Source organism: Bactrocera oleae, chromosome 2 (assembly GCF_042242935.1).
Source record: "Bactrocera oleae isolate idBacOlea1 chromosome 2, idBacOlea1, whole genome shotgun sequence".
Taxonomy (NCBI): domain Eukaryota; kingdom Metazoa; phylum Arthropoda; class Insecta; order Diptera; family Tephritidae; genus Bactrocera; species Bactrocera oleae.
In genome coordinates, this window is record NC_091536.1 from 54183279 (window position 1) to 54199945 (window position 16667).

Sequence of the window (16667 nt, forward strand, 5' to 3'; positions counted from 1 at the left end):
GCGAATACAATACCTAGCGGAAAATGTCTAAAATTATCACCTATCGTAAAAGAAGAGCTAAAGTTGCTTGGTGAAACAACAGCGACCCTCGCGCAACTTTGTTCTTACTTATCCAGAATCGACTCCGAGATACTAAAACTACATCCGTAATGCAAAAAAGGCCTTCTTATGACACAAACCACCTCTTTGTATGACCCATCAAACCACAATCCATCCCCCTAATGTCCGGCACCATCGCCACAACGCGTGTCCTAGACCTCCCGTATCATTTGCTCAATTGGCTAATACCGGATCTGGAATTAAACTATGGGCTCAATCTATTGAAATCAAACGCTTATTGGGGCTCAAATGCGATAAATTTACGCACATAATAATAACAACAAACCCGCTGGTGGAATGACTTTTCGGCGTTGAAATTTTCCTACATCCTAAAACTAAAAGCATAGAAGAAACATAAAAAAAAACAATTTCTTTTTGGATGTAGTTTAGATTACTTCTCACTTTCATGACGTTCACGTGGTTATTTATTTATTAATTTGTAAATTGTATTTGCAATGTTTAGTTTAGTAGTTGTAATTGTAATTAGCATATATCCATTGTTGGGTTCAGTTTTGTTGAATTTCTTAAGACTAACTATTAAACTAAAATTTCTTCATACTATTTTTTTATTTTTTTCTTGTATTTATCATAATGATTTTTTGTTTGTTTTTGTTGGGTTTTGCAATTACCACAATTCGTTTTCTAATTCAAACACACATGTAATTTCAATTTCAAAAACGTAGTAATTTTTAGTATTCGTACGTACAATTATATAAGTTTGTATTTTGTATTTATGCATGTAATTATGCGGGTAGATAGCAATTCAATAGATTTGCATGATACAAAATATTTTTTTATTGTATTTTTTTTCACTTTATTTTCGAAAAAGTTTATGTTTATTGTTGTATGCAATCATTTGATAGCTTGGATGCTGTCAAAATAAAATGTAAATCATAATTAAAGTTTCTATTTCAACTAAGGCCATAAATCATACATATTTATATCTATACGCATACATACAGCCGTGTGTGTATTTAGTTTGAAAGTGATGCGAAACCACAATATTAATAATAAAATTTGACTAAATCAATAAAATTTTCTAAGCATAAGTTTACACATAGATAATACAACTAAATGCTGCTTAAAAAAGTTGTTTAAACTATTACTGATTTTATTTGTTTCATTTGCGCTTCTCGCCAACTAAATGTTTACACAATGGTACTTCTCTCCTTCTTTGCTTTCTTCTTTGTTTAATTATAATGTTTGAATTTTTTTTCTATTTTTTGTTGTTTGTTGTCGTAAATATCATTTCCATATTGCACTTGAAGCCAGTGAAGTAATGAATTCATGGGAAGAAGGGACATGATAGTCGACATTTTATATACTTACATATACATACTTTTATTTTTGTTATTTATTATTTATTGCTATACATGTTAATGCTATTTTAAATAATAAATTATCAAATAATTTCAGAAATTTTATAGCTCATATAAATAATGTAAGGCGATAATTGTAAACCATTGAAACTCAATGTTATTTAAAGGAAAAATAATAGTTAATTCTATAACACCATATTATTATATTTTAATTAATAATAATAATAATTTCCAATTCAAAAACGGCATATTAAACACAATTTAATTAAAGTGTCACTGAAGTTACCTAACAACTGAAATGAATATGCCAAGTGGAAGCTAGTAGAAGAACAATAATGGTTAAAAAAAATTATTAATTATCATTTGAATTAAATTTTTTTTTATATACCGAATCTCTTACTAAAAATAATTTTTAAATTTTTAATCCGAAATACTGGATTGAAAAAAATTTTTATCTCAAAATTCGTCATCATCGGAATTAGATTTTCAATTTTCAATTTTTAATTTTGTATCTTTTTTTTAATATTTTGCTTTTTTGTACTCCTGCAAGCTTAAACTAATAAAACTGTAAATAAATTTTGTTGACTGATGAGGAAAAAATTTGACATTATCAATGTTTGCTGATTTTAAAAATCATTCGCTGGCAGATTTTGTTTAATAATTAATAGTTTATTTTTGTCATACATACTTTTTTTACATATGTATGTATGGCGCAATTTAAGTATTGTATAAAAACTAATTTAACGAAGATATTCATGCGATTTTAAATTGAATTCGAATTTAACTTGCATTTATTTATTTAATTGTTGTTGGGTACATTAAGCAACAGTGGTTGGTCTTTAGTCTACCTTAAATCATATACAAAAAACAATACATTTGTCTGTTGCTTTTTGGGAAACCAAAATAATATGTATGTATCATACATACAAGTATAACGCTTAATTTGTTTAAATGTTAATGAAAAGTTGATGCACAATTCTCTATTCCTATAACTTTCTATAATGTAAATTTAAAATTAGTAAATTTTGGTTTTTGTAACTATGATAAAGAAAATACACACTATTGAATCTGTAGATTTTCAAAATTTCATAAACATCCTAATAACCGCTAATCCATACATTATCAAATGTGTAATCAGATGCGAATGACGATTAATTTTCAAATAACTAACTTCTTTTTATGAAATACATACATACATAGACTATAATTTGCTCGACCATTTTCAGATGGAGACGATATAAGCAATTATGCAGAAATTAAATAAAACAAGCTGATAAAATGCGAAAAAGCTATTATATACCAAAGTTTTATTATGATTTTTTTATTCCACGAACTTAGGGAAAATTAAGCAAATAAAATGAAATGCCTATATAACTAATTGTTCGGAGAAAGAAAATAAAAGAATTTTCTATTAAAGCAAAATTGGATAAAAATCAGCCAACTAACACCTACAAAAAAAAAAAATTAATAATAATAAAACAATAGCTTAGCGTTTTCTTTTCCCGATCTCATTATATGGCAATATCATATAAATGTTCCACTTTTTTCATGACAAAAGAACAAAAAAATGCCAACCAACTCATTCGTAATATCCATTATTGATCTTAACATAATTTACCGAATCATTCAAATTAGTAGAAAAACTTGATTTAACAAAAAAAAAAAATAACTATCAAAAACAAAAAATAAACATTGCTTGGGCAACTCTCACTCCTGAGTTGTAAAATGCTGCATTTTTTATGTTTAGAGGGCAACATTGTGAGAAAAGACCACGCAACTTTGAAAAGATGTTTGTATTAAAATTTTACTTCAGCTGGAATTCTGATTATAAATTTTTTCTTAACAAATTTTTTTTGGTTATATCATTTAGTTCTTTTTTGTTATATTATTTTAATATTTCATTTTTTTTTTAATTCAAAGTCTTTTAAAACTAAATTACTTGTAGCACAAGTAAATTTCAAGCATGATAGGCTATTGAATGCCGTCATTTGTAACTAAAAACTATATTTTGTCAAAAACTGCATGCACACTGGGCACATTATATAACCAAATTTAAGTTTAAATTGCGTAAAAACAAAATCACATATACAATGTACCGCTATTGCATTCCCAGCTCCAAGTCTTTATTCTAAAACATGTTAAAAATTTTTTTAGTATTAAGACTTACTAACTCAGTTTATAAAATAAAGTGAAGTTTGAGACTCAAAAAGTTCATTAGCAAATTATAAACTAAGAGGGAAAATTTTTTTCTTTAACTACTTTGGAAAATTTATCAACATTTGTGCCAATACTTGCTAAATAAACCCTTTTCATATAATAATTCATGCTTGCATTTAGCAAATTAGTAAGCTAGCTAGTGAACTTAACTTATTAAAAGCGAATTCCATCTGAAAATGACTTACGCATCTATATTTTTATGTATTGCTTTAACACTTTGCTTGTTTGCTTCAACACATACATATATGTAAATATTAGCCTAAACAACTACTTACCGCATTAATTCGTTATTCATTAATTCAGTAATATTTATAATACTCATTTAAATTACAGACACATACACGAAGATATTAAGAGAGAAAAACTTTCTTAAAACCATGATACGCCACAATCAATTTTTGCTAACCGCAGGAGTTTGCAACGCCTTCTCAACATATTATTATTTAAGTGCAACCAACACTTTACGCCTCGACGGTGAAGGGATCACGCGAATGATGTATTTTCAAGTGTTTGTTGTGATTGGTCTTCGTTGTGGAACTTTTGCCGCATATTGTACACTGAAATGGCCGCTCGCCTGTGTGTATGCGTCGATGTTCGATGAGATAGTAATGCCGATGGAAGGACTTTTTGCACAGGTCACAGGTGAACTTCTTGTTGCCGTGATGTTCGCGCCGGTGACGCATGTAATTGTATTTCCTTATGAATTTACAGCCACAATACTCGCATGTGTATGGTTTGATTTGTTTGTGTGCATTCATGTGGTTCTTAAAATCCACCTCGCGAACAAACGCCTTAGGGCAGTGTTCACATTTGAATGGTTTCGATGTGCGATTGGCATGTACCCAAGAGTGTATCTTCAAATTCCATTTGGTGGAGAAGGATTTATTGCAAATTGCACAGTCATGTTGTGTGTCCATCGAATGTGTGGCCATGTGTGCCTTAATGGAGGACTTGGCAAAGGTTTGCTTACACAACGGGCACTCCATCGGTTCGGCGTAATCGAACTTATCGGAGTGCGCCAAACGAATGTGGCGGCGCAAAGAGTTCGCGTGCACGAAGCGATCACAACAGTATGGACAACATTTTGGCTTGGCATCGTGCGTCTCTTTGTGCCAGAGGAAGCGCGCCTTCGATGGCAACACCTCACCGCAATGGCAAACATATTCCTTCTTCCTTATGATTTGCTTGCCGTGACGCTTGCGATGCTGCGTTAAATTCGAATAGCGTTTGAAGTATTTTCCTACAACCCAAAAATATAAATTTAGTATTAGGAGACGCCCGTGAGTAAAGTCAAAAAAATGTGTAAACTTACCGCATACTTTGCACTTGAGTGGCGTATGTCCGGTGTGCATGCGCATATGTTCCACCAATGCGCTACGCACCACGAACTTTTTGTCACACACATTACAACCGAACTCCTTCCAGCCCAAGTGGCGTTTCAAATGTAGTGAGAAATTCTTCCAACGTTGAAACGTTTTGCCACACGTAAAGCATTCGGCAGGATGCTCGCTCAGATGTGCATCGTACAATTTGACCGAAGTGAAATTGCGACGACACACGTAACAGAAAAATATCGATTGTTCAATGAGTTTCTGCTCCATTTCACTTAAGTTATGGCTATCTTTCAGTGTCGAAATATTGTAGGAAACCAGCATGCGGTAAAGCGCCGCCAATTTGGTGGCTGGCGTGGTCATCGCGAGTGGTTGTATTAGCGGCTTGGTATCCAGTGCGTCGCCGACAATATCACCCATGCCGCCGCTTATATTTGCATTGCTTGCGGGCAATGACATACCTTGCTTGTCATCAACCAGTTCTGGCTTGGCGTCGACGCTCTCACTGTTGCCAGCTGTTGACGTAGACGCAGCTGTTGCGGCTACCGCTGGCGGAGCAGTAGCTAATGGCTGATACGCATTGTCTACCTCAATTTTGACAATGTCCTGCTTGGAATCTTCCAAAAATTCCATGCTATCGGAACGCACAAGCGAACTACTGCAACCTTCGGCCATATTTACGACTACCACATTGTCCACACCGCCAGCGTCGGCGTTGGATGACGAAGGTATGGCATCAGGCGCCGTCGCACCCGCAGCGACATCCGGGCGTTGCATGCATATTAAGCGGCGATTCTGACGCACATAGTTGTGTTGTAGTATCATATGTGAATTGCGATCCTTCAGTTTGGGGAACTCTGCTGTGCAATGTGTACACTGATAGACTTTCTTCCGCTGACGCCTTTGGTCTGCGCCCAATGAAGGCGTACCGTTGGTAGCAGCAGCAGCGGCCGTTGAAGAAGTTGCAGATTCGGCGTTTTGACTTAATTGTTGTAGCTGTTCATGTGCTTGTAGATGTTGACTATTTTGTGGCTGGGGGAATAAAAACTGTTGTGACGTAATTGTGGCGGTTGGTTGAACGCGTGACACAGTCACCTTTTCAACTCGACCAGTGGCAGTGCTACTACCACCATGACTGTCCCGCTTTCGTTTCTTCTTATTAGATGTTGATGTGGATGGTAAGACATCAGTATGTCGGGCGAATAGCTGAAAATTACTATTGCCGCTGCCGGTGGCATTTGCTGCAGCTGAGGTAGTTGCTTCCAAAGGAAGACGAAAATCGAAGCTAATCAAAGCAGACAAGAATAAATAAAATATTAATAAAAATCAGAAATGGGTTGCAAAAATATATGCTGACCTTTTGCCTGAACGGTTAGACGGTGCCGTACCAGTTGTCGCAGCCGAAGCGCTCAAATCCTGTACAGTGAAATACTCGTCATGGTTCCAACCATTCTCATGCTGGAATATGCCGGGAAAGGTGGTTTTGAAGAAACGCGCAGATATCTCGCCATACATCTATAATACAATTAAAATGTATTTAATTTAAATTTCAGGTAACATTTAAACCAGTTATAATAACCAGCACTAGAAGCATAAGTTTTCAAATCGCCTTCTATCAATTCCCCTCTACTCACCGGTTGACTCCACGAGTTTTCAATGTCGCAGTTACTTTCCTGTCCAGAAATCTCACCCTTGGCTGGCATTTTTTCATCCGTGCGTATATTCAGGGCATCAGCCGTGCAGCCTCCAGCCAAGCTACTCTCTGTGGCAGCAGCAAACGATGATGAAGTAGAAGATGGCGCACCGGGCATGCCAACTAAAACCTCCCGCTTACATGTATCGAGGTCCAAGTATTTGCCTACATCACCGCCGTCGACGGCGGCATTGCAATCCACAGCCAAGGCTGCTTCGAAATCAGCATTAGCCGTGGCCAACGCATGATGATACCAATGTGAAGCAGAGCTGCCCATTTCTCCGGCACTGCCATGCACGCCATCAAAGTGACTGGTATGAGTTTGTTGTTGTTGCGTGGAACTGGTAGAGTCATCTGTGTGTATAGTATTGCTGCCGGATGCAAGTGTTGCTGCTGTGGTGGCGTCTTGTGCCGCCTGCTGATATATGGCAGAAAAATTGCCGCCTTTGGTATCAGCTGGTTGTAAGCCGCTGCTTGCGCCACTGACGCTTCCACCGTGACCATAAAGAAAGCTGAACGGATAATCGGTGAAATTGTGGTGCAGGTGTTGTTGTTGCTGCTGCTGTTGTTGGTGTTGCAACTGCTGCTGATGATGATGCTGCTGTTGTTGTTGTTGCTGCTGTTGCTGAACCAGATTTAAGTCCCTCACGTGCGAAATGGTGGTGCTACTGGTAGCACTGGTGGGTACATCTGAGGCGGATTGCGATTGAGAATATGACGACGAAATGACTACCTCTTGCACATCATCGTGTGCTATAAATTCGTCTTCGCAACGCAATGCGGCATGTGACTCTGTGCTGCTGGTATTGCTGTTGGGCTGTAACGAGGCAGGATTTGGCGTATTCACTTTGCTTGAGGTGTTTGAGAAGATCGAAGTGGCAGAGAGAAAATTTGTCGCGACGTTATGTGGTGCTTCGTGTTTCTTCGAATTAGCGAACTCCAACAAAACGCGTGCATCATCAGTCACTGCAGCATTGTCGTTGGAATTGCTGCCGTCTTTATCTTCCTCCTTGAATGGTTGCAGAAAGTTTGTTTGAGCTTCCTGCACGCCGCCTACTTGTTCGGTCTTACATTGTATAATGGGTGCACAATTGTTATCAACATTTAAGATTAGATGATTCTCAAGAATGCTATGGCCCAAATTTTGGTTGCCTATTCTATTGGTATTGCTGTCGTAGGCTGAGGAACTCGGTTCACTTTTGATCAATTTATGTGCTATTGTATGATGCGTTGGCTGCTCTTGCTGTGATTGCCGGATTTTCTCTTGCATTTCCATTTGTGCTTTTGTCGAAGTTGTTGGTTGTTCGCATAGTGCTTCTTCAATGATTATTTGACTATTTATATCTTTAACATCCACATTCCGATTGCAATTGGAATTGATGTTGTTGCTGTTGAGGTTAGCATTAGCATCAGTCTTTGTTGCTTTTGGCTTGATAATCAGCTTCTTTGGGCCTCTCTTCTGCACTGGCAGTGTGGTTGAAGTTGACGCTCGTGTATGCAACGGTGATTTCCCCTCTACTTTTGAATTAAGATCCATTTGCTGCAACGACAAACCGTGTATGTCATCCATGGCATGAAGTGACCGCGGTTGATTATGCGTGTGTTGCTCATCTTGAAGTTGTATAATATGTTGCCGCGATAAATCTTGTATAATGATTGATGTCACTTGCGATTGAGCTGTTGATGTAGCCTCGTCGTCAAACATACTTCGTGAGTGTGTGCCCGTTGCATCCGTAGCAATTGAAGGTTGCTGCACCACATCTTTTTGCGTCTGCTGTTGTTGACTAGTTGTTGCCATGCGTATAACACTGGTCACGTGACTGGAGCATATCGCCGTGCCAGTGGCTGATGTTGTCGGCATAGCGGCATTGTCAGCCGTTTTTACATTGTCACTACTGTCATTTATTCTAACCTTATTGCTACTACAATTATTTTCAACTATTTTTTCAGTCTCATTTTTGTTGTTGGCGATTGTAGGTGGTTCAATTACAGTTGATGCTTGAAAATCGTTAATCGGTTTTTGTGTTTCGAAAAACTCTTCCTTTCGTTCAGCGAACTTGTGTTGTTCCTGTTGCGAAGTCGGTATTTCGTACTCGTCATCGGGCGGCTCCTCCTTTTCAACTTTTAGTAAAGGTATGGGCATGGTGCCCGGTAATGTATTACTTTTCGCTGTTATTTTACTGGACGCTATTATATTACCGACCAAATCGAGGTATTCATCTAAATTTAGCTGCACATCACTCAGCACAGTAATAGTGTTTTTGGAGCTACGTTTACGCGAAGTACCAGCCGAGTTATGAGTTGGATTGGCATTTGTTGTGGAGCAGCTCGGCAACATATTCGATTCGCTATTTTCAATCGAATTCGAAGACGAGCTTGGCTCGCTGCCTACATCCACATGGGCAACACTCGAAGTTGCACAATGTTGGAGTGCTGATCTATCGCTATTTGTATTCGTGTTGCTGCTGCCACTGGCGCTTGCCACATCTGATTTATCACTACCGAATATTTTGGTTTGTACCTTACCATCAGCTGATGCAGTGCTCTTATTGCTACTTGTTTCTACTTCGTTAATTTGCGCATCCATATTCATTTGAGATTTATTACCTTTTCGTAATTGGTCATCTGAGAGATTTTCTTCGCATTCGATATCCATTGGTACAACTTCGTTTGCTTTCGCAGTATCATCGGCTGTTGAAACCTTTTTGCTATCGTTGTCTTTAATATCACCGTTATCTTCATCTGCACCATCATCATCGTCTTCTTTCTCATTGTCTTCGTGTATATGCAACACGCTTAATGGCGACTGATATATACGCTCGATTACTGAAAATTCACCATTATCCTTTTCAACGCATTCCACAATGTGCTTCGGTGTTTCCTGAACTATAAAATCGCCATTGTCGCGTTCCAGATAGTGCGCCACCGGCGATTCAGCATAACGCAACACTGAAGACGACGAAGGAGACTGTGCAGCTGTCATCAGCAATGTATTGTATGGCGAAGCTATTTGTCGCATGCCAGGTGTAGATGACATGGTGACAATGGCTGGTGTGGTGGCCGCTGCAGACACAGTCACAGCCGTTGATGGAGTAAGCGTTTGACTGGTTGCTGTGACGCTGGCCTCATTGCCATCTGTTGCAACACGTTGTTGCGCGGCTGGCATAGCTTTTACCGGAGCGCCGAAATGTGACAATGTATTTGGCAATTGTTGTTGATGAAGCTGGTGCAAGTTGGTTTGTGTTCGCGAGGGTGGTGGTGGTGGTGGAAGCAATTCAGTTGGTTTCGTACCAACGAAAGTTTTCGCGGTTGCCGGTGGTATATTTGCAAGTGCGTGCTGTTGATGATGCTGGTGGATTTGTTGCAGCGATGGCGTGCAATTCGATGATGCCTGTGATTGTGTGGAATGAATTGTGGCACGTTGTTGCATCTGACGAGTAAGTTGCTGATGGTGCTGTTGTTGCTGGTGCGGTTGTTGTTCCAGCTGCTGATGTTGTTGTTGTATGTTGTTTTTATCTGTTGTGGCATTTTTGTTTTTGTTTTGGTTATTTTGAGATCGAATTTGACTTATCGCTGTGCCATAAGCGGGCGGCGGTTTCTGATGTTGCAATTGATTTGATGCGTGGAATGGAAACAGCTAAAAGCAAGAATATGCAAAATAATTTAATGAGAAAGAAGAACATGTGATGCATGTCAAACTTACCTGTAGCGTGGGCGGTGGTGTTGGCATAGTAGTTGAATAATATATTTTTAGGTTCTGTTGTTGCTGATGATGTTGTTGATTGTGAGCTTGTTGTTGTTGTTGCTGTTGATACTGATGTTGGAGCTGTTGATGTGGCTGTTGGATCGGATGCATTTGTATGTGACGATGTGAGGCAACATTGTTTGCAAATAAATTGTTTGTGTGTGATTGATGTAACAGTTTGTTTGGCACTTGACCGACCACTAGTGGCATTGTTGTCATTGGTGGAGGTGGTGGTGGTGGCAAAATATTGCGCTGTTGTGCAATTTCCATGTGTGTACTTGCACTATCTAGGTGCTGTTTTTGTTTTTGCAGTTGATTCTTTTGATGTTGTTGTTGCTGGTGTCGCTGCTCTAATTGACTGGTTGCTAATTGTTTTTGCTGCATTTGGTGGTATCTATTAGCCGCATAATCATCAAATTGGCCGGGTAACTGAACTTGTCCAATACCGTTAGTAGGCACTGCCGTTGGGACAGAAACTTGAACTTTATCGCTTACATTACCGGCGTCAGTTTTGATCTCCCTTTTATCCTCTATCTTCTTATTGTTTGCGTTTGCCGCTACATCAATTGGTGCCCTAGGCGTCGCTGATGCTGACAGTGCGCTTCCAATTGGAGTCGACGGTTTATTTATTGCTGATATGCCACAAAACGCATTTGCAAAACTCTGGCTGCTCATTTGAGCTGTTTCATTAACGGCAGAATTGGATGTACCGCTCGTCGTCGAATTACTAGTTGCATCTGAATCAGATGATATCGGGGCGGGAATTGATTTTTCATCCGGATCAGTTTTAGGTGCGCTACCGCCACTTAATGAGGCGGCCAGCGCGGTGCTTGCAGCACTACCACCACTCCCCGATATGGTCATTTGCACAAGTGCCTTAATCACTTGCTCTTTAGGATGTGTTTCCAAATGATCTGAAAGATTCATGCCAGCATGCAGGAATAGTGTGCATACCGGACACTGAACGTTTTCCCCCATTTTGTGTATTTTTATTTCTACGCTTCGTGATCGTTGTATGTATTTAAAGTTTGTTATGATAATGCTGTTGCAGTAATTACTTCAAGACAGTATGGCTTGAAATCATAAAATCGGTGCAGTCCCTTCTTTAGCCATCTTCGTTAGAACATCAGTAAATTAAGCGACGATTCGTCAATCTAGAAATTATATTTTTTACATTGTGAAATTTTTAAGAAACTTTTTATCTAAAGAATTTCTTAAAATAAAAATTTAAACATTATTAAAATGCTAGAGTAGAATTTTGCAGTTTGTGTTAAAATTTTTACTTTCGTAAAGGCTTTGACTCAATATCAATTTACCAATCTGGTAATACTAGGCACCCTACATATTTCTAATAAAAGTGAATGCGTTTTCTGAAATTTATTATTTATGCTTCCAGATGAAAAACAAATGCTTTTAAACAGGTTTTTCTCGCTAGTGTACGCTTGATTGCCACTTTGCACTATTAATTCTTAAAAAAATCTGTAGAATCCCTAATACGTTTTTATACTAGTTTCCACGCTCGCCCCAGCTCTAAAAACCAAAGTTGAAATTTTTGTTCAAGAACAGAGATTCTCACCCTTTGTTACCAAAACTCTATACAACACTTGTAGGTATGTCATTTCTCATATGCTTGTTGCCGACTCAATAAAATATGAATTAATAAAATAAACAACGATTGGGGTCGTTATTCGAGTGTGACCTTCAAATTGAATACTAAATCGACTATATTTAAATTACTCTGTATGGCGTTTCACACGAGTAACCGCTTACTAAAGTCATCATATCTACGCACATAAAACAGCAAAACATTATATATTTAGTAGCTGGAAGGCTAAATTATCACAACGATAATTATGATACTCATTTTATATGAGTACATCTTTTCGATGAGAACAAAGCAAAATATTAGTCGAAAGGAGTTCAGTTAGTCGTATCCTCTGATCCAAGAAAGACATACGATTATGAGGACAAGACAGAAAACAATTTATGAAAACGATCACACGAGCCGAAGATGAGAATAACGATTACACATATGTACATATTATATAGTCATAGTATATTTACCATATAAATATATGCACATGAGTATGAATGTGTTGTTTATTAAACCAATAAATTCTCTACTATATGGGCATATATCAATAGATACAATTATTGACAACAAAATAGAATCAAAATTATATTCACAACTATTTGAAAAAAAGGGTTACCACAGTTCTTAGGAAGAAATAATTATTTTTTATAGTTAATAAAATTTATTTTAAATTTATCAAAATACAAATACAACTATAAATTAAAGTATTATCAGCAAACACCTTTTAAAGGAACTTCGATTGACATAAAAATAGAATCATGGGGCAAAAACTCGTAAATAATAAACTATTATAACTAAAAAATGCATATAAGTTAGAAATTAGTAGCAAAATCTTTATTTGAGACAGCGCACTTTTTCGGCATAGATCCCACCAGAGCTTTACAGACTGAATTCGGTATTGAATACCACGTCTCTTGGACTTTTTCTTATAGTTCATTCCTTTTTCGATGTTTACTGGGTCCCACCTTTCTTTTTTTACAATATTCTACAGGTTTTCTATAGAATTTAAATCCGGAAATTGAGCCGGCCAAGTCAAAACATCGACTCTTGATCCAGTAGCCAAGTCTTGACCTCACCCGCGGTATGCTTCAAACTAAAGGCATGTTCCATTCAGCATAAGGAAGCACTACATATCCCATAATAGATTTTAGGGCTGTGATCAACGGTCCATGATTTCCTGAATCGAAAACAGCGGCCCGACTCCGCACCACGAAAAACATCCCCATATTATAATACCACTTTTTTGCATTTTCTTCACCGGTCCAATTGATATGCGCTGAAGCAAAAGCAATCCGATTTTTAGGCTGTCTTTTTGCCAACATTGGGACTTTCCTTTCGAGAAGATTATTTTCTACAAGTCGACGCGCAATAGTTTTTGAAGAAATTTCTACACCTAATTCTCTTTGGATAGCTACAGAGGACTTGAAAAGATGGCGTGTTGATAAAATGTCAATATAATTGTCATCCTCAGACGTTGGTTTTCATGGTCATCCCTTTAATACTCATTCTTTTGGAGTTTCACAGGTAAACGCAATTTTTCCTATCTTTTTTGCAATTTTCCTTTGGGTATACCCGTTATTTTGCAAATTTGCAATGCTTTCCTCGGCTTATTTCATCTATAAATAATACGTAACTGTAGCTAAATGTCAAGTTTTAAAAAATACCCTAAAGATTATATACTTACAATATAATTGTTTATTAGATAACGCCTGTAATTGATATTTTTATCCCTTGATTATATTTTTTTCACAACAACAACAGCACACTTTTATTTAATTTGAACACAAAGATAACGGTAAAATATAAGAGAGCTACCATCAAAGTGTTTTAAAAGATAAATATTGTAAGGATTGATTAGAGGCAAAACATATCGGAAATCTATCGAACAAATATTAAATATTGTTGATTATTTCGGATATATCTATTTGATTCTAATTTATTGTCAGTAACTGTACATCAGTATAAAGATATGAAGCCTATGTGCAATTTATATACACATGAGTAAAGGAGTTTGTCAGGAGGAAAATGACAATGAAGTCTTAAACACAAACTCGATAAGTGTAAATGCATATTTCTCTGGTAGCGAGAAAAAATCAAAGCATGGGCAGCAAAGAGAACCCAATCTATATGAAGAAGTGCACATTGAAGTACAGAGGTTATACTTACACATATACAACTTCAACAGAAGGTAATAAGACACATATTCATATGTACGTAAGTATACAGGCGAAGGGCACTCGTTGAGCATTATTATATTGTTATTATTGTTTCTACTATGCGCATTTTCAGCGATCAATTTATACATGTATGTATCCTGTATGGGGTGCAGCAGACGATAATAATGACGGCAAAAGCAAACAAACACATGCAAACCCAGTAATTAAGGAACTAAATGAACAAGAGGAATAAGCAAACGAACAACAAAGTACCAGACAAAAACAAAACAAAATTAAACATTTAAAGCTTAAAATACATGTTCAACAATGTATATGAATACCTAAGTAGATAAATTTTTAAATACGTAAATAGGTATGTACATACATATGTAGATATTGTTCAAATGAAGTAGCTCTGACGCGGTGTGGCGATTAATAATAATACAATCAAGAAATATGAAGTACACACAACAAAGAGGCAAAATGTACCAGTGGAATTATACACAGATGAAATGGAAGCGATAGAGCTAACTGTGTGCCGGGAGAACAAAAAAATATGAAAAGCAAAAGGAACAGGTAGAATCTGATATAAGAAATGGTGTCGAGAAACGTCACCTTCGGATAAATAATTTAATATTTTGTTCTACTACTAATTTAAAAAATCATTTATGCATATCTCAATAGGTTTGTTCACAAACACACACACACGCAATAAGCTAAACAAATAAGCAACAGAAACTTGGATAATCTTGGCACAGCTACTTAGTCATAAAAAATTCGGTGTAAGGAGTAATGAGTGGGAGATGCTACCCTTATTGATTTTTCTTTAAAAAAAAAAGGAGTACATCTGGTGTAAAACTAATACGCGCATAATTGTTTGCAGCAAATTGACAACAAAAATTACAAGCAAACGAATTCTATAAATAATAATGTTGATACTCAACTAATAACACGTGACTCTAAATAGGCATGCATAGATCTGATAGTAAATTATCAAAGAATGCGGTTGTTAGCATATATGTATATCTGATGACCAACTGGTTAATTCCACCAAAGCTTACCATTACCACTGCCAGTGTTGTGAACATGAGTGCTACACTTTCTGTTAACGTTGTTTTTGCTTCACCTCCCACAGTTTGTAAGAGTGATCGTTTTCAATGACTTCCACACTCAGTTGTTTGCCCTTTTTTACGGTTTGCTTTTTGCATATGTAGATAATTATGTACATATGTTTTATAAAGATTTTTATTTGTTTTTTTAATATTTTTCAGCACACATACACAGAGTTACAACACAGTATCTTTTTTTATTTTTTGTATATCACTATACAAATTTATTCAGTTTTCAAGGGGTGTTCACATAATTAAGCATAGCAATCAATGTTCTCTATACAAATGTCTATATAACGAGAACACTGAGTATGGTCAAATTGCGATGGCGACAAATTGTGTGGAAAGGAAACAACGCATATTTACTATTTATATAGTTAGGGAACGTAGCGAAAGCAACAAAAATAATTGAATTTTATTTCACCGTTCTTCGCTCACGCATTTGTGATAAAGCAGAAAGATATGGAATGGTATTTATTTTTCTCATGTTTGAACTAAAAAAAAAATACCAATAGTTATGGCCCCAGTTATTACGTCCAAGTCAACTTTTTTGTGTGTTGTTACTACTGTGTTGGTGCTGGTATCGACCTTAAACGGCAGTCGATATATGATGTGCTGATCCTTGAGTTCTACCTCAGCTCCTCCTTATGAGAGTTCATTCCTGTCACTCACAGACGTCCAATGACACAATTTTTTATTTCTTTTATACATATAGTCCCATACACTCCTGCCCAAGCATGTAATCCGAATGTTTCAACTGCTGTTTGTGTATGCGATTGCGAGGCCGTTCGACAGACCCGTTCGTATAGGTCATACAAAAGAATTTTTGCATGCGAATTTCACGATAAATCCGTGTTATAATCTACATATTTTAAGTGAAATCATTACTACACTGGTTTGTGCTGTGTTTTTCACTATTTTTGCATATTTCCAAACACTTTAATACACTTTAATTCAGTTGAAAATATTTTGCACCGAAATGAAAAATTACGACAACGTCTAGATATTGTGTAGTAATAGAGTACACATTTTGACAATGGCCGACACAGAGTGCCTCGAACAGAAAACTTATAGCTACGTTCGAGTGTTCGAACATTTCACGCATTTATGAGAATGCAAGTGTTCAGTGATTTAATATTATAATACATAATAAAATTTTTTAACATAAAAAAAAAATTTCAAAAGTTCATTGTTCGAACGTAATTTTATCAAGCGAAATTATTTGCTGATTTATTACATTATATAATATTATACTGTTGGGCCGTGACAATATTTCATTTATTTTATTGAGAATTTTTATTTGCATAAAATGTAATAACCTTAAATTTACAATATTTCGTTTACATTTAAGTTAAATTTAAATTTTTATTATATAAAAAAAAAAAATTATTTTAATATATTTTT

At 36.5% G+C, this 16667-nt stretch overlaps 1 protein-coding gene across 1 annotated transcript; it reads right to left on the reverse strand.

Annotated features, from left to right (window-relative positions):
- Positions 1-467: 467 nt before the first annotated feature.
- On the reverse strand, positions 468-16288 carry LOC106620047 (uncharacterized). Its single transcript, XM_070113173.1, has 6 exons — positions 15216-16288; positions 10363-11558; positions 6601-10296; positions 6324-6481; positions 4948-6251; positions 468-4875 (listed from the first exon to the last, which is right to left on the reverse strand). The coding sequence occupies exons 2-6, from the start codon at positions 11380-11382 to the stop codon at positions 4097-4099; spliced, it is 6957 nt and encodes a 2318-aa protein (XP_069969274.1). The 5' UTR covers positions 11383-11558; positions 15216-16288; the 3' UTR covers positions 468-4096.
- Positions 16289-16667: the final 379 nt, after the last annotated feature.